The sequence below is a fragment of the Meles meles genome, chromosome 7, assembly GCF_922984935.1.
Source record: "Meles meles chromosome 7, mMelMel3.1 paternal haplotype, whole genome shotgun sequence".
NCBI classification, from domain to species: domain Eukaryota; kingdom Metazoa; phylum Chordata; class Mammalia; order Carnivora; family Mustelidae; genus Meles; species Meles meles.
The window spans coordinates 19,666,273-19,690,275 of NC_060072.1; the positions used below are offsets into that span (position 1 = coordinate 19,666,273).

Genomic DNA, 24,003 nt, shown 5'->3' on the forward strand with positions numbered 1-24,003 from the left:
TGGAAACAAACACTGTAACAGAGTCCTGTTGAATGCTAGATGGTTTTATATCTGTTACCCTGCTTGAAAAGCCCTCAGAACTGTTTCACGTAACTGCCATAATGCATCATGTATGTAGAGCATGTAATCAGCTTTTCCTAAAGAAGGATGAAAAGAATTTACTAAAACGTGTAAATGCCTTACCTTGGATTGATCTGTTCATTTCATCTGGCCATCTAATTAAGGGCATATTTTGAGTCTTTCCTTAAGCTGCTTCTGAAGATAATTCTAAAGATGCTATAAATGATAGTGAGATAGGCTAAGTGTACTGTTTTCCAGAGTGACTAGATCAAGGCAAAAATCATAGTAACTAGAGTCTATTGGGAGAAAATGAAAATCTCTCCCAAATAAGAGGCACCGAGAGGAGGCCCTTCCGGGAATCATCTGGTGCCAAAGTAGAATTGACCACCGCCGCTTTGGTTCCCCTCCTATACTTGGCACTATTTCTGTCTTAACTTTGTTTGTACTTAGTGTTTTGTGTGTTTATCTCCTCAGCCAGACTCTCTGGCAACAGCTGCCAGGTCTAGTTCATTTTTTAATACTCAACAGCAAGCACTTGCCAGGCACCGGACACTCACCACACATTCAATGACTACATGAATGAATTGAATTTGGGTTTGGGCACTTTTAGTCTAAAGGTTTCCTCTTTCAAACAACATAGTTAAAGAGACAGAGGGTAAAGGAGCCTCCTAGAGCATCCCCTCTTGGCGCTGTAAAAAATGATTTACCATAATTTTTCACTTACTGTAAATGCATAAACAGTTTTGTGTACACAAGTACTCATAACGCCGTCTGTGGCACAGCGACCTTCTAGGGTCGGGTGCGCTCTCAGTGCGCCCCCAATTCACTGTGCAGATCCCGGCCGAAGCGAGAGGCCGTCGCGCACGCGCGGATGGGAAGGGCACGCGCCTGCCCTCCGCTCCTCCTCCCCTCCGCCCGCTAGGTGGCGCTGGCTGCCCCGCTGCCACTGTCGCCGCAGACTCTCACAGGGCCCAACCGGGGCGGCGCCCGCCGCCTGGCGGGCCGCGGGTCCGCCTCCGCCGCGCCGAGGGCGTGGGCTCCCGGCTCCCGGAAGCGGCGGCCGCGGCGCGGAGCCGAGCGGGCGTCGATCCTCGGAGCAGCAATGCTTGGCGGCCGACTCTTGTGACCTGAGCGGGGCGGCCGGGCAGGGGCCGCTGAATGGCGGCTCGCTGAGGCGCGGCGGCTGTGGCTGCTCGGGGCGTGGCGTAGCGCGGCGCGGCGGAGGCCTGATGCTGCTTAAGCTCTTACAGAGACAGACCTATACCTGTCTATCCCACAGGTATGGGCTCTACGTCTGTTTCGTGGGCGTCGTGGTCACCATCGTCTCTGCCTTCCAGTTCGGAGAGGTGAGTAGCGGTGCGGGTGCCCCGGCCGGGGCGCCCTGGACCGGTACGACTCCGCGGCTCCCGGAGCCCCTGCCCTCTAGAGCCCCGCGGCGCTCGGAGCCCAGGCGTGCTTGCCTCTTCCCTCCCCATCCTCGGTGCAGCTGCGGGGACAAGTCCCAGAGCCTGCCTCACCCCCCCCCCCCCACCACCCCCGCCCCCGGAGGCTCCTAGAACTCAGATCTCCCCGAGCTCTGGGTTCACATCTGGAATCCAGATCTCGTCCTCCGGACGGTTTGAGGGATAGGCGCTCGTTCAACCAGTTCCCGTTGCCTCCAGGTGTTTTCTTCCGGCTCCCCAAGTCGTTTGGTTTTCTCCCTCAGGCCTGTCCTCCTCCACGAAGCCGCCTCCCAGAACCCAGAGTCGGTGTCTTTTCCCATTCCTAAGTTCTCCAAAATTCTCATTTCTTGCCCCTCTTACAGGTTTTTTTCGTCTCTATTGTCACCCTCCTGATCTTCTCGCTTTTGACAAAGGCACTTTGTCTTCATAATCTGGTTTCTTTCCGGAATTCAGAACTTTCTCCAAGGGGTGTATGTTTCTTTGTACGTGAATTTGAAGTGAGGACCGGGTACTGGCTCCAAATTTAAAGACTTACTTGTAAAAGGGATTTTTTTTTTTTTTTTTTTTTCACTTCTGCTCTGTTACTGGGAACAACACCAGTTATCCTGTAGAGGCTCTCCCGGTAGATGTGTACACACGGGTGTGAGAGATGTGTTGGCAGCCGCAGACATTCTTCCCTGTCTCGAGATCAGCTGAGGCTAGGGCCCCTTCATCTGACTAGGAAGCCTTGTCTTGGACTCCAGCACCCAACCTCTTGGGACCCAGTACAAGCCCTTCGGTCATGGGCTATGTTCATAATTTAGACTCTGGATCACACAAGGCCGGCCTTTCTTGATCTGCTCTTAGTTAATGTGCAATAAAGTAGTTTGGTTAGACTCTCTAAACTCTTTAGAGGGTCCACACAACAGGTTTGGGGAGGTGGAGACACCCAGGTTTAATAGATTTTTATGCTTCGCTGGGTAATAGACTAAACATTTTCTTGAATGAAATAACCCTTTGTTTTAGGTTGGGTAGTTATTATATTATTGACCGTCTTATATGGTATTTATCATAAGCAAGTTTACAGAGGCTGGGTAGGTCAGAACTGGAAGAATACATGTATATGATTTTAGAGAACACATTTAAAATAAGTAGCAACTTGGGCGCCTGGGTGGCTCAGTGGGTTAAGCCGCTGCCTTCAGCTCAGGTCATGATCTCAGGGTCCTGGGATCGAGTCCCGCATTGGGCTCTCTGCTCAGCGGCGAGCCTGCTTCCCTCTCTCTCTCTCTGCCTGCCTCTCTGTCTGCTTGTGATCTCTCTCTGTCAAATAAATAAATAAAATCTTTAAAAAAAAATAAGTAGCAACTTGGGGAAAAGTTGTATTTTGAAATTGTTAGACATCTATTTCCTTGTTTTAATATTTCCTTTTTTTTTTTTTGGTAGGAGGTTGCAGAAGGTTTTAAAATTAAGAGAATGGTTTTTAGAAATGCCACAGTATACATTTGCTTATTAGTCTGTACCCATGCTGCATTATAAACTTCATAGGAGAGGGTGTTGTCTGTTTAGCTACTGTAATCCTCACCCAAGCACTCTTCCAGGTACTCCACATAGGCAGTCTAAATATTTGTTTAATGAGTGAATGAATTGATTGTGTGGCATGCTTTCCAAGTGTACACTTCTAATAGTTCTCGTTCTAGGGGCAAATGAAAATAAGTCTTACAAGTCAGAGTGAGAAAGTGCCCCAGACATGTAAGTGTGGAATATGTACCTAATATTATTCCACAGCTCTTCTTTGTTTCATATACTGCAGTTTCATACAGTGAATGTATCTATGCACAGTTAAGTGTCTTATTCTTGGTAGAAGATTTTTTTTGTCCCTGAGTAATTTTAAATTAGCTGTTTACTAACATCTCTGCAGTGTGAAGGTGACTTAAAGGCAATCAGTTGCCAGAATTTTTCATTTTATATATTCCATGTCTGGTTATTTACCAAAAGAAAAACATCTGTCAGCTTTGAAATGGGCCACAAATATTAAAGTTTGGAACATATAAGAGAAATAATAGGTGAAGAATGTCAACATGTGACTTGGGAGGTGGAGACAGCTGGCTCAGTGCCACTAATATATTGCCTGTAGTACAATTCTTTTCTTTCTTTTTTCTTTTTCTTTTAAGTAGGCTGCACACCCAACGTGGGACTTGAACTGATGACCTGGAGGTCTGAGAGTTGTGTAGTCTACTGACTAAGGCAGCCAGGCACCTGCCGTAGTACAATTTCTGCAGCACAATGAAAAAAAAGGAGCCGTGGGATTGGGCAGATCAGGGTTTGAAGGCTGGTGCCAATATTAGTAATAACAGCTATATATAGGGCTTACCAGATACTGGGCACTCTCTTACCTGCATTACATATATTAACTCATTTAATCTTCACAATAGCACCCCTATGAGGTGGGTACTATTATTATACCCATTTTATAGGTGATGAAATTGGAGCACTTGCACAGAGTAATCCAGCTAGTTACTAGCAGAGGGGGTCTTTCAACCAAGGCACTGTATGGTTCCAGAGCTGTACTGCTCTTAAGCACACATCTTCATGGTTTCTCACCATGGCTGGGCTGTCTTTTGAATGATCTTGGAAAAGGTACTTAACCTTTTGAACCCCAGTTTCCTTATCTTTGAAACTGCGATAGGATTAAATAAAACCTGTTCTGTAAGGCACCATTCAAGGTTCCTGACACGTATAACAGACTTTCATTAAATGGTAGAGTAGGTGCTGCTACTGTATTATCATCAACTGTTTTATGCCCTTGTCCTTATTTTGAAATAAACCCTTGGAGTAGAATACTCCCACCATACAGTTAATGTTACCAACTTTTAATAACTTCACTAATTGCAGTAAATAAAAGAAAGGACTAAGAAGGGCCTCGTTAACTGTGAATTCATTAGCATTTTCCCCCCTCTCAGTATAAGTGGTATTGGCTGCTACATTTTGATAAGCCCTTTGTATACTCATCCAAATTTTGAGGAGGAAAAATAAAACTCAGGGAGGGAAGTATTAACACATAGCATTTTTAAAAATTTCCCTTTAAGCTGATGGGGTAGTTTCTGGAGAGCTCTTCTTCGGAACACTGGTCAAACAAAAGCAGAGCTCCTTCCAATCCCACAGGGAGAGCCCTCAGGGTGGGTACTAATAGCTACTGAAGTATACCGCCTTGGGGTGAGGGTAGGAGATAGGAGCTTATCTAATGTAAACTAGTTGATTGGACAAATCCTATGGCCTCTGGGAGGCTCAGTTCCCACACCTGCAAATGAGAGCACTAGATTACTATGCTCCTAAAATCAATTTTAGCTCTGAAACTTCTGCTTTTAAATATTTGTCCTCTGTTGGTTGATTTTTTTTTTTAAAACATTTCACTTATTTATTTGAAACAGAGAGAGAGAGATCACAAGTAGGCAGAGAGGCAGGCAGAGAGAAAAGGGGAAGCAGGCTCCCTGCCAAGCAGAGAGCCCGCCGCGGGGCTCGATCCCAGGACCCTGAGACCATGACCCGAGTCGAAAGCAGAGGCCCAACTCTCTGAGCCACCCAGGCACCACCCCCCCCGCCTTTTTTTTTTTTTTTTTAAAGGATTGGTTGATATTATATAGACTTCTTTTTTTTTTTAAGATTTTATTTATTTATTTGACAGAGAGAGATCACAAGTAGGCAGAGAGGCAGGCAGAGAGAGAGAGAGAGGAGGAAGCAGTCTCCCTGCTGAGCAGAGAGCCTGCTGTGGCACTGGATCCCAGGACCCTGAGATCATGACCTGAGCCAAAGGCAGAGACTTAATCCACTGAGCCACCCAGGTGCCCGATACTATAATATAGACTTTAAAACGTGTGTTTTTGAAGTAAAATTTTATTACTTAAGGGCCATAATTATTTAGTTGAACCACTTGTATACAAATCCACGATCCCTTCTCTGAAAATTCTACTGAATTAACCTTATCATCAAACATGAGTATCTGTTACAGTGAAATATAGGAGTATTCTCACTCAGTTAGGAAATGAAGACTATAAATAGTTCCTAATCAGTTGTAGGCCAGGTTTTGCCACCCAGTGAGTTCAGGTGGTCAGGTTTTGTTGCCAAATAAGGTACAAAAAGGTCTTCAGTGTTGAGAACTTTCTGGATTTCAGGATTGCGAATAGAAAATTGTAAATCACTGCTGGGTATATATGTGTGTATCGGCACGTATGGAAACAAGTACGCCAAAGTTAACTTCCATGAGGAAGCAGATGTAGGAAGAATCTACCCATGCTGGGTGGTAACTTTCCCCTGGACTCCCTTTTCCCTTTTGGTTGCCTGCCTTCTGCCATTTTGGATTAATGAGATGTTTTTGTTCAGTGAAAAGGAAAGTTGAAAACTGGATCCAGCCAAAGTCATGCTCAGCCTTGGTGACCAGGTTCTCATCCTGACTTAATTGGAAGAAAGAAATTGTTTGTATTTGTATTTGATTAGTTCTTTCATTAAACAGATAATGTTTTGAGTGTGTTCTTTGTCAAAGGCAACAAATAGGTAGAGTCCAAGGGACCTGGTCTGAGAATTGTGAGACAGCCTCTGGCCTGGTTCTAGTTCCAACGTAAACCGTGACCTTCAGTGCTTTCCATGCTATGTTAGTATTCCCAGCTGCCTCCTGGTTTGTGGAGCAGCTACTCTTATCTGTCATATCATGTAGATTTCTTTTGGGGTGAGGAAAGCTTTCTTTATTAAAAATAATGTTTTAAAAAGTCGAGATTTTTAAGACCCCATTTTTAGCTTTAATGTTCTGTGAATATACATTTGTTGTTTCATATGAGAAAGCATGAACTATAATGTAATGTTGTTTGCACTAGGGAGGAAATGCCAGTGGCCACACAGAGCCTTTTTAAATGGTCTCTTTCTTTTGCAGGGTTTGGGAAAGATACACAGCCCTGCTAACTGTCAGATCAAAACAGGGACCTAGTCTTAGTCTCTCCTGCATTCTTAGTACCTAGGAAGTGCTTGGTACCCAGTTGGTGCCAGATAAATACTTGACATGGATGGGTGAATGCATGAGTTGATTGGGGTGATCTTAATAAACATCCCTTCAAGCTCATTTCCAAAAAAAAAGTTTAGATTTCTACCCCGATGCAGACCCATCTTTAGCTACCTTTGATTTCTCAGACACCATTGGTCTGATTGTACTTTGTATGGTAAAAAAGGTGTTAGTGGATATATAATTTATAGCTCATTTTTGGCCATCTTTGTCTAGTTGAGGTGAGGCCATACTATATATATATGAGTACCAATACGAGGAATAAGTAATTGAATGAATGGGTACACAGTAATTGTTTAGAAAATCAGAGGGAAAGAAAATTATGGGTTGAGGCATCCCAGAAGAAGTTGAGATTTTTATAAAGGAGGCAGGAACTTTGCTTTGAACTGTTAGCGGTTTAAAGTTGCTACTGGTATCAGCAGCACTTCATTGCAATTGACAGAATCCAACTCAGACCTGCCTTAAGAAAAAGGTAGTTTTTTGACTCATGTAGTTGACAAACAGGTGAAACTTCTCACAGGGTTGAATAGAGGTGCTCAGATGATGTCATCAGGAATCTCTTTTTGTCCCTCTTCTCCAGCTCTGTTGGTTTAGTACTCAGTGCCCATATGGAAGGAGATTGCTGCCTGCAACTCTAGCTTCTAGTCTGTCAGTCGAGTAACTCTAGCAAAAAGAGTTTCTTTCTCGGTAGTGCCAGCTAGGCCCAGGGTGGCCTGTCCATCCACGGAATGAGTGTCCTTGCTATGCCCTCATGAACTGCCTGGACCATCCCCAGAGCTAGGATTGTGGGTGGTGCTGTCATTCTCAAGCATATGAACTGAGGGGGTTCCCCAGAGGGAAATCACGAGGCTGTTATCAACGGAATGGCCAGAGCAACAGATGGCCTAGACACAGCCTTCAGCCAAAACCCATTTCCTTTCCTGGGCCTTACTGTTGACATTGTCACTCTGATAACTCTTAGCCCTCTACCTTCCTCTAAAAGATGTAAAAGTTATTTCTGTTTTGATTAATTATTCTGTCTGTGAAATTGTATTCTTAGTTGGGTGTATTTTTTTTTAATTTTTTTTTAAGTTGGCTGTGTTACTACACAATTCTTGTGCCTTTACATCTTTCGGCAATGATTCATTTGAATATGGTGAATTGATAGTGGCAGTTTTAGCAATGAGGTATTGTTAACTTTGTTAATGAAATTTAGCATGTTGTGTGATTAAAAAACTTAACCTTTTTGCAGCACCTGGACTACCAGTGTGTTTGAAATATTCTCACTCCCTCTTCACAGAGACTACCCTCTGTTCTCCTTGCCCATTCACTGTTCTCTCTCTGTCTTGAATGTTGAGATTCCCCAGGCTTTGCTCTTTGGCCATCTTCTCTTATAGGAGATGTCATATTTCAGACCCCATCCAGACATTTGTCTGACTTCCCTATCCCCAGCTGCTTTGATGAACTAAGATCTAATTCCACACTTCTGCCTGTCTGTAGTGCAGACCTTACCACTCTGCCTCTCTGACAGACAGTGCTCATTCATCACGGTGCTCTTTCTTCACTACGCCCAGACCTAGCTTCAGAGTATTTTAACAGCATGGGATTCCTCTAGCTCCTGAGAGCTCTCCCAGAAAGTAGAGGAAGAACTTCACCCAAGACCTCAGCAAACCTTTCTGGGAATTGGATCAATTGGATCATAGAGCCATTCCTAAAAACACCCTGAAAGGAGGAAGAGGTTGCTTTTTGACTACTCTGATCCATTCCTGAACTTAGGGCCTCTCTCATGAACATTTGTGTTATGTGGGTACAGAGTTGTATTAGGAAAGAATAGGTAAGTGGTACTGGGTAGGTCATGGCTATAATAAGTGTCGTGCTCAGTAAGCACAACTTGTGGGATGTGTAGCAGTTGTATTAAATAAGCACAACTGATGTGTAGCAAGTGTCTTTCTCTCCCACTGGCCCTTTAATATCAGTTTGTAGGGTTAGTTCTACCTCTGCCTCTGAGTGAAAACTCAGGTGGGCTTAAGGCTTCTCTTGTCACTCCTAAGTAATACAAAGTCTTTTTTTCTTTCTTTCTTTTTTTTTTTTTTAAAGATTTTATTTATGCATTTGTCAGAGAGAGAAAGAGCACGCATGCAGACAAGCAGGAGGAGCAGCAGGCAGAGTGAGGAAGGAACCCACAGAGCAGGGAGCCTGATGTGGGCCTCCATCTTAGGACCCTGGGATCATGACCTGAGCCGAAGGCACACACTTTACTGACTGAGCAACCCAGGTGTTCTGGTAATAAAAAGTCTTGTAGTCACTTCAAATTTTAAAACACAGTGTCATTTCAGCCACTGCAAGCCTGTTGAATTTGAAGCCTCTTACCTTCCCAGCTCAGGCCTGCCCTAGGCAGAAAGCCTGCAGTTGAGGAAGGAAGGCTGGGCACAGAGGGCTATTTTTCTCTTTATTCATCTGATGCTTCTCCTCCTCCTCCTCCATAGCTTGTTTCTGGCCCTTTCTAGGGGCCAGCACCCTAGGAGGTTGGAGCACCTAGAAGAAGGAAGGGAAGTGAGGGCAGGAAAGTCCTTCCAATACGAGTGCTGGAGCTCTCTGGAATTTGCAGGTATCAAAGCTTGTTCTCTCTTGAGTGCTTTCAAAGGGCCTCCTTCAGAGACTACACCCTGAGAGCCATGGCTTGCTTTTAACCCTGATGAGAGCAAATGCCTCTTCATTTAGGCTGGTTGCTTTCTCCTTCCTTGGTCCCTAGGAGTATGATGATACCATGAGAATCTCATTTCAGTCTCTTTGCTTTTCTTTTGGGGGGCCCTGGACCTGATCTAAGATGACCCTCCTTAGGCATTCTCTTGTGCATGGCACACATCTGGTGCACAGAAGACCAATCTGTTTTGCTTTGTAAGAGAGAAAGTTTATCTTTTCCTTCTACTCTTCTAAGTTCTTGGCTGGGGCCCCTGTAACAAAAAACAGATTGATAAGAGAAAAGCATACATGTTTATTCAATATAAGTATTACATGATGTGGGAGCCTAAGAAATAAAGACTCCAGGGGCGCCTGGGTGGCTCAGTGGGTTAAAGCCTCTGCCTTCGGCTCAGGTCATGATCCCAGGGTCCTGGGATCGAGCCCCGCATTGGGCTCTCTGCTCGGCAGGGAGCCTGCTTCCTCCTCTCTCTCTGCCTGTCTCTCTGCCTAGTTGTGATTTCTCTCTGTCAAATAAATAAAATATTTTAAAAAAAAAGAAGTAAAGACTCCAAAAAGTAGTTAAACCTGAGTATTTTTATTGAAGGTTTGATGAAGAGTGGAGTTTGGGAAAATTGTGATAGGATAAAAACAAGAATGAGCTAAGTGTAGTTAGCTGGGGAAACACAAGGCCTGTTCATTAAGATTCCTTTTGGCAGTACTTGTCCTTTGGAGATAAGGATGCTCTTTTCTTCCTGGTGTAGAAGGGGCACCTCTCACAGACAGTCTGATGACCTGCCTTGGGGGAAGGTCGGAAAATTCTTCCTGCACCTGCTGTTTCTCAGATTTCTTCAGCTTGAAATATTCAGTAAGCTCCGTAAGGTGCTGTATTTTGGGGTGGTGTATCCTGAACCCTGTCAGCTCAAAGTGGGGGAACGTGGGCTGATTCCAGCATAGCAGCGACCTCTCCTTTGTCCTCAGAGCAGTTAGCTGTTTTGTGGGTGTGAGACAGTTGTGGCATCCACCCACCTGCACATACCTGTTGTGGGCTGTCTTGGTGGTCCCACTGAGCCTTTTTCCTGGCTTGAGGAAAATGGAAAGAGATTTCCACCCCTCCCCTTTAAACAAAATCAAGTGGATTTGCAGAATGCCAGCAGCTTCCTAAACCCTTCTACCATGATTTGGATGAGTTTTCAACCATCTCCTGAGGAAACTTTGCCTCTTGTTTCAACTCTTCATTTTGGAATGTGACATTTGGTCTTTTGGTGCCTCACAAGAAACTTACTTCTACATGCATGTTTTCTCGGAGCAGTTAATTAAGTTTTGCCCATGAGACAAAACCTATTTGCCATTTCTGTACTCAGCATCATGAGCACAAAGACACTGCCTCTCTTATCTTAGGGTCCCTGCACCTAGCAGAACACCATAATCATTCTTCTGACAGCACATTCTTTGTTTGAGCACAGTGCCAGGCCTCTGGGCATAGAGCAGAAAGCAAAGTGGGCTGTTCCTGCGGAGGAGGAGTTTATATTCTGGTTGTACAGTTAGACATTGAATGCTTCTTTTTTTTTTTTTTAAAGATTTTATTTATTTAGTTGACAGACAGAGATCACAAGTAGGCAGAGTGGCAGGCAGAGAGAGAGGAGGAAGCAGGCTCCCGGCTGAGCAGAGAGCCCGACGCGGGGCTCGATCCCAGGACCCTGAGATCATGACCTGAGCCAAGGCAGAGGTTTAACCCATTGAGCCACCCAGGCACCCCATTGAATGCTTCTTAATGATAGTTGTGAGCAGTGCTACAAAGAAGGAGAGAGTGTTGTGGGAAAGACCAGCAGTGTCCTTTCTGGTGCCTGGATTGGGAGAGGCTTTCTTGTTGTAATTGGAGCTCAACTTTGAAGGGTCAGAGTTGCCAAGGCAGAGGACAGAGCAGGGCAAGTGTGCTCTCTAGGCCATTGCTTCTCAACCAGGGGCGATTTTGCCCCCAGAGGCATTTGGCAATGTCTACAGATGAGGTACAGGGTGGGGTTGGTGCTACTGGCATTCAGTGGGTAGAGGCCAGAGATTCTGCTAAACATCCTACAATACACAGTACAGGCCCCAAAGTAAAGATTATCCAGCCCCAAATATCAGTAGTGTTCAGATTCTGGAACCAGTGTGAAGGTCTTAAAGTTGAGGTACATTTGAGAAGGTGAACACAGGCCCATGTGGCTGGATGCTAGAGAGCAAGAGAAAGTGAGGATCTAGGGGAGACTAGTGCAGTTGGTGGTTCCCACTTCCCAGCACTTGGTAGATTAGGTGTTCAGGATTTGGGTGTTTGTCCTGAGAACAATGGGGTGCCATTCAAGGTTCTTAGGTACTGTATTTTTTAGTGAGTGGACACCAGGGATGCTGATGAACTTTCCGTAGTGCGCAGGACAGCCCCTATAACAATGTTTTCAGGTATTAAATGCCAATAGTGCCAAAGTGGAAAAACCTGAATTAGAGGGAGAGCAGGAATGGCTGCAGGCCCTTAATTAGGAGCCTTGGACTAGGCTGGTAGAAGGGTATATTAAGAGAAGTGGACAGATTTGAGAGATTTAGGCGGCAAAATCATTGGTCTTTATGTTCCTTTATGTGCCAGACACTCTGCTGACATCTTGGGATACAAAAGTGAGCAAGATAGAGGAGTTCGTTTGCTCTGCCAGATGCTAACTGTAGATGTTAAGTGAATGGATAGGTGCTTTGTTGAATGATCGCTTCTTGGCCTTTTGGCTAAGATCAAGGGTAGGTGCTTTGTTGAATGAATAATTATAAAAAATTATTTTTATTCATTGGTTGTGATTGAGCCTTAGTGAGGAAAGATGGTTTATAATGCTAAATACATACCCTGTGTCCCATCCCAGGACTGTTCCGTTGGCCAAGATGCTCAATGAAGAGAACAGCAGGAGACCAACCTTCTGGTCTGGTGCCCAGGGTCACAATTGAAGAGTAAATTAATCTTTCCTTAGATTAATTAATCTTTCCTTAGAGACAGAGCTGAAAGTTTGCAATGATTTCTTACCTGAGTGTGCCTTATTATGGTTGATATGAAAACAGAGGCAATGAGTGCATTAATTTAACACAGGCTGTGCTGTAGTGTAAGTTACTCTAGTTCCTTCTAAAATATAACAAGTGTAGCTGTAATAAGTTCTGCATATTCACCATATATCTCATAGTAATCTTACTGTCCTTTAGATTGTTCCAGTCTTGTGATCCACATGCAATATCTTTAGCAGGTGATTAGTCAGCCTGTGTGTGATTCATACTTGCACTAAATTAAGCAGGGGGAAAAAGTGATCTTTGAAAAATGTTACAAAGTCACACTTGTGCAGGGAGAGTCATTTGCATTCTACCATCAGACTAAAAACCGTATTGCCCACTTTGAAATTGCTTCCTAAAATTGTTTCTCCTTTAGGTTCTAGTTTATCCCCCCCAATATACCTTCTGTTCCTCCTTCACTACCTCATTCCGTTACCTTCATTTCTTTCTTTTTTTTTTTTTTTTAAGATTTTATTTATTTGGGAGAGAGAGAGAGAGAGAAAGAGAGCAAGCACAGAGGGAGAGTGAGAGGGAGAAGCAGGCTTCCTGCTGAGCAGAGAGCCGGACTCGGGGTGAGGGGGCCTCGATCCTAGAACCTGAGATCTTGACTTGACCTGAGCTGAAAGCAGATGCTCAACCAACTGACCCACCCAGGTGCCCCCATTAGCTTCATTTCTGTCTCTGATTAATTCCAAACTGGATAAAACTTCTTTACCAAATTTGCAGAAGCTGTTTATTCAACAGATTTATGGAGGTGCTTACTCTGGGCCAGGTACTCTGCTGCCTAGTAGAGACACAAAAATAGTTCAGTTTCTTTCTGCTCTCTAGGAGCTCACTCTAGACAGGGAGATGGGCAAGCAAATACAGAAAACGCATTGTGGTAAATTAAGTTGAAGGACAGGCATGGGTGTTTCTCAGCCATTAGGAGTGACATTTGAACTTGATCTTGAAGGAGATAGAATAGGTGGCCCCATGGAAGGAAGGGAAACCTCTCCCCCATTAGCACCACTTTTCAATAGGGAAAGATGCCATAGGTGTAAAGGCATGGGTCTAAGAGGCATTATTACTTTTCAGGAACAAAAGTAGTTCTGAAGGGCTGCAGCACTGAGGGTGGAAGCTGGAGAGGCACCTAGTAGCCAATTTAGGACTTGGCTGTTGAATGATATGAAAGAAATTTGGATTCATCCTGAGGAAAATAGAGGCCATTCAGATGATTACTATTTTGGGACCTTTATAGAAAAAAAATTTGCCAATCCCTTGGCTTAAAATTACATTTATTCTGGGGCGCCTGGGTGGCTCAGTGAGTTAAGTGTCTGCCTTCCATTCAAGTCATAATCCCAGGGTCCTGGGATTGAGCCTTGCATTGAACTAGCTTCTTCCTCTCCCTCTGCCCCCTGCCCTTGCTTATGCTCTCTCTCTTTTCAAATAAATAAATAAAATCTTTTTAAAAATGACATTTATTCCCTGGATGTGCAAGACACATGGGAGCTGGCTCATCTGGGTGAGATTTGGTTGGCTCTGCTGCACCTGTCTTTCATCCTGCTGGGACCAGTGGGCCAGCCTACACATGTTCTTTTTTTTTTTTTTTTAATAAACTGTTTTTTTTTTTTTAAGATTTTATTTATTTATTTCATAGATAGAGATCAGAAGTAGGCAGAGAGGCAGGCATAGAGAGAGAGGGGGAAGCAGGCTCCCCGCTGAGCGAAGAGCCTGATACGGGGCTCAGTCCCAGGACCCTGAGATTATGACCTGAGCCGAAGGCAGAGGCTTAACAGTGGGTTAACACTGAGCCACCCAGGCATCCCCAGCCTACATATGTTATTCTCACGACAGTGGTGAAGGCACAGAAAATCAGGTAGATACTTGTAAACCTACCTGAGGTTTAGATTTAGAACTGGTGTATTCACTGTCTTTTTATTCTGTGAACCATCAAATTTGTTTCTGCTTTAGGAGCTTTGCATTATCAGTCCCATCAGCCTGGAGACAGCTGCCTCTAAGACTGTCATGTAATGAGCTCCTTGTCTTATAGGCCTCAGCTCAGTATCACCTTTTTAGATGTGTTTCCCCCACCACCCAACCTAAAGTAGTCTCTTAGCAAGCCATTCCTTATTATAGTCCCTTTCTTCTTCTTTTCTTAATAGTACTTAGTCTGAAAATGTGTGTATATGCATATATTTAATGTCTTCTCCCTTTCCACCAAAATGTAAGCTCTGGGAACAGGATTTCTGTCTTATCCAGCCTTCTTTCTTATTCACCACTTTATCCTCAGCCCCTAGAATAGAGCCTGGCACTAAGAAGTTGAGTGCAGACATAATTTGTCTTCGTATCTAAATATAGAAAGGTCACCTGCAGTGATCAGTTTCTAAATTCAACCTTAGTAGAAAGTAGATAGGTTTAGTTGATAGACATATATAATTATATTAGGGTTCTTCAGAGAAACAGAATCAGTAGGATGTCTACCTGCATGTGTATGAAAATAGATTTATTACATAGAACTGGCTCACGTGATTATGGAGACTGACAGGTCTCCAAGATCTGCATTTAGCAAGGCTAGAAACCTAGGAGAGCCAGTAGACTTAGATTAATCTTAATCTAAGTATAAAGGCCTGAAACTCATAAAAGTTTAGTATAGTCCCTGTCTTAAAATTGGCAGACTTGAGAGCCAGGAAAAACTGTTGTTTCAGTTCAGATCCAAAGGGAGGAAAGACGATGTTCCAGCTCAAGGCAGTCAGGTCAGAAGCACAGTTCTCTCTCACTCAGCCTTTTTATTTTATTCAGGCCTTCAACTGAGGCACTGAGGCCCATCCACAAGAGGAGAACAAATGCTTTACTCAGTCTACTAATTCAAATGTTAATTTATCCAGAAATACCCTCAGTGACACATCCAAAATGATGTTTGATCAAATATCTGGACACCCCCCTGGCTTAGTCAAATTGACACATAAAATTAACCATCATGAAAATGTAATAGGTTTTATTTTATAGCAGCTTTAAGTTTATGGGAAAAATTGCATGGGAAGTACAGAGATTTTGCATATACCTCCTCTCTCCCAGCATACTTTCCCCTATTTTTAACATTTTGCTTCAGTGTGGTACATTTTTTTTTTTTAAAGATTATTTATTTATTTATTTGACAGACAGAGATCACAAGCAGGCAGAGAGGCAGGCAGAGAGAGAGGGGGAAGCAGGCTCCCTGCTGAGCAGAGAGCCCGATGTGGGGCTCGATCCCAGGACCCTGAGATCATGACCTGAGCCGAAGGCAGAGGCTTAACCCACTGAGCCATCCAGGCACCCCAGTGTGGTGCATTTTTTAATCGATGAACCAATATTGATACATTTTTATTAACTAAGAGTATATTGAACATTAGGATCCATTTTTTTGTACTATATAGTTCTATGAATTTTGACAAATGCATACTGTTAGTTATATCATGTATCTGCCATTACAGTATCACACAGAATAGTTTCATTGCCCTGATAATACCCTTGTCCTGCACTATGCCTAGTCCTTGCTTCCCTCCCCACTGGCAATGGATGATTTGGGGTATTTTATTTGATTTTTTAATTAAGTAGTTTCCACGCCCAGTGTGGAGCCCAACGTGGGGCTTGAACTCATGACCATGAGATCAAGACCTTAGCTAAGAACTGGATGCTTAACTGACTGAGCCACCAGGTGCCTTTGATTTTTTTTTTTTTTTTAACTATGTATGTAGTTATGCCTTTTCCAAATTGTCATATAGTTCGTTGCTGGTATTTAGGAAAGCAGTTGACTTTTGTGTATTACTTTTGTGTGCTACAACCTCGTATCCTGCAACTGCTTGTTTATTAGTTTCAGGAGTTTTGTTTTGTTTTGTTTTTTGGGTTTTTTGGTCAGTTCTGTGAAGTTTTCTGCATAGTCGTGTCATCTGTCAACAAAGATAGTTTTATTTCTTCCTTCCCAATCAGTATAGTTTTTATTTCCTTTTTTGTGTTATCACATTAATTAGGACTTCAATATGTAGCAGTAGTGAGAGATGGTATCCTTGCCTTGTTCCTGAGATTAGTGGGAAAGCTTTGACTTTCTCACCATCAAGCATAATGTTAACTGTAAGTTTTTTGTAAATACTATTTTTAAGTTGAGGAAGTTTCCTTCTATTCCTAGTTTACTGACAGTTTTTTTTTTTTAAATCAGAAATGGGTGTTGGAATTTGCCAAATGCTTTTTTTAATGCACCTGTTATATAAGAACTTTTTTTTTTTTTTTAAGATTTTATTTATTTGACAGAGAGATAGAGGGGTCACAAGTAGGTAGAGAGGCAGGCGGAGAGAGAGGGGGAAACAGGCTCCCTGCCGAGCAGAGAGCCTGATGCGGGGCTTGATCGCAGGACCCTGAGACCATGACCTGAGCTGAAGGCAGAGGCTTAACCCACTTGAGCCACCCAGGTGCCCCTTATGCACCTATTATATACATATGATTGTGTGTGTGTGTATGTGTGTGTGTGTGTGTGTGCCTATTTATGTGATGGATTACATTAACTGATTCTGGAATGTTGAACCAGGATTCAGAAATTCATATCTAGAAAATATCCCACTTTCCTCTGGTATATGATTCTTTCTGTACATTGTTAGATTTGATTTGATAACATTTTATTGAGGATTTTTACGTCTCTGTTCATGAGAAATATTGTTTGTAATACTTTTCTTCATAGAATGAATTAGGAAGTTTGTTTTGTGGAAGAGATTGTAGAGAATTGGTATTATTCCTTCCTTAAATGTTTGGTAGAAATCATTAGTGAACCCACCTGGGGCTGGTGCTTTCTGTTTGGAATGTCATTAATTATTGAGCCAAATTCTTTAATAGGTATATGCCTTTTCAGGTTATCTATTTCTCATTTGAGCTTGGGTAGATTGTATCTGTCAAGAAATTGGTCCATTTTATTTAAGCTGTAAATCTAGTCTTAGAGTTGTTCATAATGTTCCTTTATTACTCTTTTGGGAAGAATATTGTAGTGACTCCTCTTTTGAGTTATTGTTGTAAAACACAGATAACATAAAATTTATAATTTTAACAATTTTTAAGTGTACAACTCAGTGGTATTAATTACATTTTCATTGTTGTGCAACCATTACCACTATCTATTTCTAAAACTTTTTTCATCACCCTAAGCAGAAACTCTGTAATCATTAAGCAATAACCCCATTCACCCCAGGGGACCTGGTAACCTCTGTCTGTACAGATTTGCCCATTCTGAATATTTTATATCATGGGCATTTTGTATAATACTTCTTTACTTGTTCTGGCAGTTTCTGCTTGTTTTTCAGTGCTTCTGAGGCGGGTGGGGGGGATGAGAGATTGGAGTTGCTTACTCTGCCATTTTGATGGCATCTTGCTTCAGACTGATAAGTTTTGATAATTGCTTTTTTCACATAATATTTTATCAAACACTTTATCCTTTGATATTCTGTATGCTCCATAAAGGAAAATACTTTGTTTTGGCCATTGCTGAATCCTCAGAGTCTAGAACGGTACCACATAATATTTATTGAGTTATTGAACTGAGTAACTAATTTTTAATAATTATTTGAAAATAAGATTTTTTTTAAAATTTCCATTTATTTGATGAGAGAGAGAGGAAAAGAGCAAGTGCACAAGCTGGGGGAAAGGCAGGGAGAGGGAGGGGAAGAATCTTCCAGGCTCCCTGCTAAGCGAGGAGCCTGATGGATGTGGGGCTTAATCCCAGAACCCTGGGATCATGACCTGAGCCTAAGAAACACACTTAACCGACTGAGCCACCTAGGTGCCCTGAAAATAAGACTTTTTTAAAATAGCTTCATAATATATGTTTGACTGTACTTTATTTTCCTGATTACCTATTGTTTAATTATTAGACACTATTTTCAGGTTTTATTTTTATAACTAATAATGGACATTATTGTATTTACGCAGGTCTTTGGGTACATCTGTGATGATTTCATTGGCATGTATAAATCAGAAGTAGAGTTAGCCAGAACAAAAGACATTTTGTTTGGTCCTTTGATACATAATGCTAACTGCCTTTCAGGAAAGGGGAGATTTTTTAAAAATGGCTTTGCAGCTATTTAAAAATCTATAACAAACTTTTCAAGTAATTGATTTTTATGCACTTGTAACTCATAAAAAAGAGATCTCTTCTTGGTGTATTTAAGAAAATATTTTCATCTAGCAAATAGTATGAGATAAAATTCGTTTGTTGATAGCAGTGAGTGCAGTATCACAAGCAGATATTTTGTAAAACTATCTCATCTCACTAAACTTTTTTATTTAAATTAAATTTTTATTTAATTAAATTTACCAAAATAAAATAAAAAACTAGTTTTTGTTCCTGGTTTAATAGTTACAATGGAAATGGCAGGTTCAACTACACTTTCATTCATATTTTGGTTATATTTTTCACATGATATATTGTAATTATTTGTCTCATATTTGTCTTCCCAGCAAACTGTGAGCCCTTTGAGAGGCTAAATAAGGTCAGTGTGTTTTCATAGTCTTAATATCTTATATTTTCTATTGTACTTTGTGGTTGTCAGAATATACAGGTGTATATATTTGCTCACTTGTTTTTTTTTTAAACAACCCCTTGTAGGATAAGGTATTACTAAATTTTACATTTGGCACTTATGTTTAAGTGACTTGTCTAAAATTACAAAACTGGGGCTTCCTTGTATGACTCTTGCTTAACTTTAAGGATTGGATAACCATAACATGATCCAGTGGAAGTTTGTGCAGTGATGAAAGTATTCCATAATTCTGAACTGTCCCAAACAGTAGCCACTAACACTATGAGTGCTTGAAATGTGGCTGGTGTGACTAAGGTACTGAGCTTTTTACTTAATTTTATTTAGTCTTTTTTTTTTTTTTAATTTAAGATTTTATTTATTTAAGAGAGAAAGAGAAAGAGACAACAAGAGAGGGAACATAGGCAGGGGGAGTGGAAGAGGGAGAAGCAGACCCTCTGCTGAGCAGAGAGCCTGTTGGGGGGCTCTGTCCCAGGACTCTGGGATCATGACCTGAGCTGAAGGCAGATGCTTAATGACTGAGCCACCCAGGCACCCCTGTTTAGTCTTAATTTAGATAACCATAATGGCTAGGGTATACCATTTTGGACAGCACAGGTCTAAATTCATAGGTAAAGAAACTTTTTACCATGACATTGTAGCAGAGATTCAGACATTGGCTTGCAGAGTAGAGCACTGGATTTAAAGTCCATCCTATACAATTCTGTGATTCTGTAAATTCTGACCAGTAAAACTCTGACCAGAGTTCTATAAACGCTGGCCAGTAAAACAAGTAAATCTATGTATACCCCAAAAGTCCACTTGAATACATTTTGAAAATATCTTTGGTAGGCTTTTATTTTTTATTTTTTATTTTTTTTACTTTTATTTAAGTGTGGTTACAGGAGGTTTTTTTTGTTTTATTCCCCCCTTTCGAAATAATTTTTTTTTACAATGAACTGTCAAAGGTTTAACATTTTTAATTCTACTTTTTAGTATGATTTCCTTCATTATTTTGCTCCTACCCCCACTATCCCTGTGGCAAACAATCCTCTCCCTTTCTCTGCTCCTTTATTTCCTAAAAATCTCAGTATTGTGTCCTGGGAAAAGGAGAGAGATTTTATTAAGCTGTTATGATTAACACTGTCCTGACTATTATTTTTCCTGTGAGTCATCTCTTTCATTCTGTACTCATTTGAAAGCTGACCAGTAAATATTCCTTAATCATTTTATGCTAGTAAGTAGTCCTTAACAGGGGTATCAGCTTCTTTTTTTTTTTTTTTTAAAGATTTTATTTATTTATTTGACAGAGATCACAAGCAGGTGGAGAGGCAGGCAGAGAGAGGAAGGGAAGCAGGCTCCCTGCTGAGCAGAGAGCCCAATGCGGGGCTCGATCCCAGGACCCTGGGATCATGACCCGAGCCGAAGGCAGAGGCTTTAACCCACTGAGCCACCCAGGCACCCCAGGGGTATCAGCTTCTTGAGGACAGAGGCCTGATTTCCATTTTGTGCTCTTTAAAATGTTCAGCAAATACATGATATGTGTCTAATTCTCTGAAGGATTCAAAGAAGGTAGGAATGGTCTAGAAAAGTGTTTTGGGGTTTAATTAATGTTTGAATAAATAGTGGTCATGCATCTTGGGTTTGGATCATTTCCTTTATGTGAAATGGGGGAAATCAACCCAGTTTTAATAACCATTCAACTCCTAATAAGAAATCGGTTAATTACTTATTTTAGTCACTTTGCTAAATGCTATAGACTGAATGGTCATGTCCTCTCAAAATTTATATGTTGAACCTTATCTCCAGTGTGACAGTGTTAGCAGCTGGGGCCTTTGGGAGGGGATTAGGTCATGAGGTTGAAAATTAGTGCCCTTATAAAATGAGACCCCAGAGAGCTTCCTTACCCTCCTGCCATATAAGATGACACAAGGAGAAGTCAGTCTGAAACAGAAAGTAGCGCATCTGCTGGTACCTTGATCTTGGTCTTCCAGTCTCCAGAATTGTGAGAAATACATTCCTATTGTTTACAAGTTACCAGTCTATGATACTTTGTCATAGCAGCCTGTTTGATGCTGATGATCTTCATCATCATTGACTTCCTGATTGGTATCAAGAAGAGGAGAGCTAGTAGAAAAGATAAAGCTTAGTATATCTTCAAGATATCTTGGTCTCTCTTGTAATGCCTCTTAATGAAAAATTTTGTTTTCAGAAACTGTGAAGAACATGCTGTAATCTAGGACTATTTAAAACTTCTTTTTTAGGGGAATATTATAAACTTCGAGTATCATTATTAGTGTGTAAAAAGCTCTGTCATTGCTACTTAGGGTTCTTACTGTGAGGTTGGAAATTTTTATAGCACCCTGTGAAAGAGTACAGGGTACCAATGTCACATTTCTTTTCTTTTTTTTTTCCATCTCATTTTTTTTTTTCTTTAAAGTAGGCTCAACACCTAGCATGGAGCCCACCGTGGGGCCCTGAACTCAAAACCTTTAGATCAAGAGTCAGTCACTTAACTGACTGAGCTACCCACACATCCTGCATGTCTCATTTCTACACTTGGAAAATTGAAAAAGGGACATTTGCTTTTACAGAGAGTTTTATACCCTTGTGTGCTTATTATATAAGCCTGCTGTTGTCTCTTTATTAACTCTAGCCTTTAGATTTTACCTTGAGTATCCTGGAATGAATCCAAAAGCAGAAAGTCCTGGAGAGAAATCATTTCATGTCAGCTGTTCCAGAATGTTTGCCTTATGAAACTAGTAGCCATATTTATTCATTCTAGAAGGTTTATTGGTTTTGTGCTAGGCACTGTGCAAGGTTCTGGGAATAAAAATTAGAGATCAAGTTTTTGGCTTTGAGTTGCTTACAGAGGTTTAGACAGATACTTAAACAGGTAAAGATATTGCAGGATGAACATGTGAACAGCTTGCATGGAAGTATTGCTGTACAGCCCTGTATGATCTGCACATCTTATTTATTCATCAGAATAATTATGTGACATACGTGGCATTCCTACCTTCATTCTACAAGGGAAGAAGTTGAGAATCAACAAATGCCCTAGGTCATTTATTGATAAGTGTCAGATTGAAACTCAAGTCTTGTGATTGTAAATCTTACGATCATTGCACTGTACACCAGTTCTCTTCTGGATAATTACCTTCCTCTTTTCCTTAAGTGGGGAATTCTTCTGATAACAAAGGATTATGAGGCTTGTGTCTCAGTAACTGTTATTCTTACACAGGCATGCATTTGAACTTGTTCTAGGATTGTAAAAATCTCCAGCCAATACATGTACCAGTTTTATCACTTTAAAAAGTTTAGCATCCACAATTTTTAGTTTTTGTGTGCACGAGCCAGTTAAAGAAAGGACTGTTAGACATCCTAAAAATACTAGGGGGCAAGACAAATTTATTATGGACTATGGTCATTTATAAACATGCCAGGGAAAGAGATCAGGTCACTGAATTAAGGATAATAAACATAACCAGTTTTGGTATTGGTTGAATGACCACATTTATAAATGTATGTTTGACAAAGCTGGCTCTGTGTAAGCAAGCATCAGAGGAGCTCAGCCTGGATGAAGCTAAACAGGAACATGAGCTCTGGAGTTAGATTGATTCACATCTCAGCCCCATTACACACGGCTGTGTGGCCTAGGGCTTGCTTCTCTTTGGGCAATGGCCCGTTGCACTGCCTGCCTCACAGCTAGTACCTTGTTGCAGGGATTCAGTGGGGAGGAGAGGAGCACCTGGCATGATGGTGCTTGGTGAATGTGGGAATGTGCCCCTTCTCCTCTGTGATCAACACATTAAGACTGACTGGCTGCTCGGGTCATGATCTCAGGGTCCTGGGATCGAGTCCCACATCCTCCGGCTCTCCGCTCGGCAGGGAGCCTGCTTCCCTCTCACTCTCTCTGCCTGCCTCTCTGCCTACTTGTGATCTCTCTCTGTCAAATAAATAAATAAAATCTTTAAAAAAAAAAAAAAAAAAAAAAAAAAAGACTGACTGGCTGCAATTTGTAAAAAAAAAAAAAAAAAAGAAAGAAAGAAAAAAGACAAAAAAAAAGACCAAAAATTGATCTTGAATGCTTTGACTGCCATGATTATTAAAACGGAGTCGTAAAAGTAATAGATATTTTAAACTAGTAGAATAAACTACCTTTAGATGATTTTTTTTTCTTTAGATGATTTTTATATATTTGTCAGAGAGCGCAAGCAGAGGGAGAAGCAGGCTTCCTGCCGAGCAAGGAGCCTGATGCAGGACTCGATCCCAGGATCCTGAGATCATGGCCTGAGCTGAAGGCAGACACTTAACCAATTGAGCCACCTAGGCATCCCTAGATGATTTTTACAATTGTTAATAATACGTTGCTTATGTGGTATTTCAGAGTTCATACAGTATTTTAATAAATAGTATTCTAGTTCATTGTGTCTTAAGTTTTACCAACAAACCACTTTTAATGAATGTCAGAAAAAAGTAAGTACTCTGAAAAGAATAGTGTAGAGAGGTGTGTGTGGAGGGGGTGGGAGGGATAGCGCAAAATGGCAAGTAGGAAATTTTTTTTTTAAGATTTTATTTATTTATTTATTTGATAGAGATCACAAGTAGGAAGAGAAGCAGGCTCCCTGCTGAATGGAGAGCCCAATGTGATGTGGGGCTGGATCCCAGGACCTTGGGATTATGACCTGAGCCCAAGGCAGAGCCTTTAACCCACTGAGCCACCCAGGTGCCCCAAAGAATAGTGTAGAGAGGTGCGTATGGAGGGGGTGGGAGGAATAGTGCAAAATGGCAAGTAGGAAATTTTTTAAAGGCCAGCGTTTTGTCTATAAAAATCACATCAGTTTTCTGGTTTTCTCCATAAAAATGTTGTAGTACTATCAATGTAATATTTTAAATGTTTTGCCATTATAAATGATGGTTCAGGAAGATATGCTTTGTTTACTCCTGTCTTAGACTTTTTTTTTATGCATGTCAAGGGAGAACCACTGTCCTACTGGAGTAACACAACAGACTGATGAAATACATTTTGTACTTAGTTCATAGTTGAAGAAATTGAGTACCCATAGTTACACAGGTACTAAATAGAAGAACTGGGAGGTTCTCCCCTTGGAGGTGTCCCATGTCCCAAGTCTCTAAACCCAGTCTTTTTTTTTTTAAGAGTTTATTTATTTGGAGAAGATAAAGTGCTTACATGAGCAGGGGGAGGGGCAGAAGGAGAGGGAGGGGCAGAAGGAGAGGGAGGAGCAGA

General features: G+C 41.6%; 1 protein-coding gene across 2 annotated transcripts in view; it reads left to right on the forward strand.

Annotated features, from left to right (window-relative positions):
* The first annotated feature begins 1,065 nt into the window (after positions 1-1,065).
* GNPTAB (N-acetylglucosamine-1-phosphate transferase subunits alpha and beta) overlaps positions 1,066-24,003 on the forward strand; it is a 78,243-nt gene continuing 55,305 nt past the window's right edge. Inside the window, exon 1 of one of the 2 annotated variants that reach the window (XM_046011902.1) lies at positions 1,066-1,406. In XM_046011902.1, coding sequence (XP_045867858.1) covers positions 1,290-1,406 — 117 coding nt within the window. In that variant the 5' untranslated portion in view covers positions 1,066-1,289. The remainder of the gene's footprint in view (positions 1,407-24,003) is intronic. The other variant, XM_046011904.1, reaches the window with a different exon arrangement.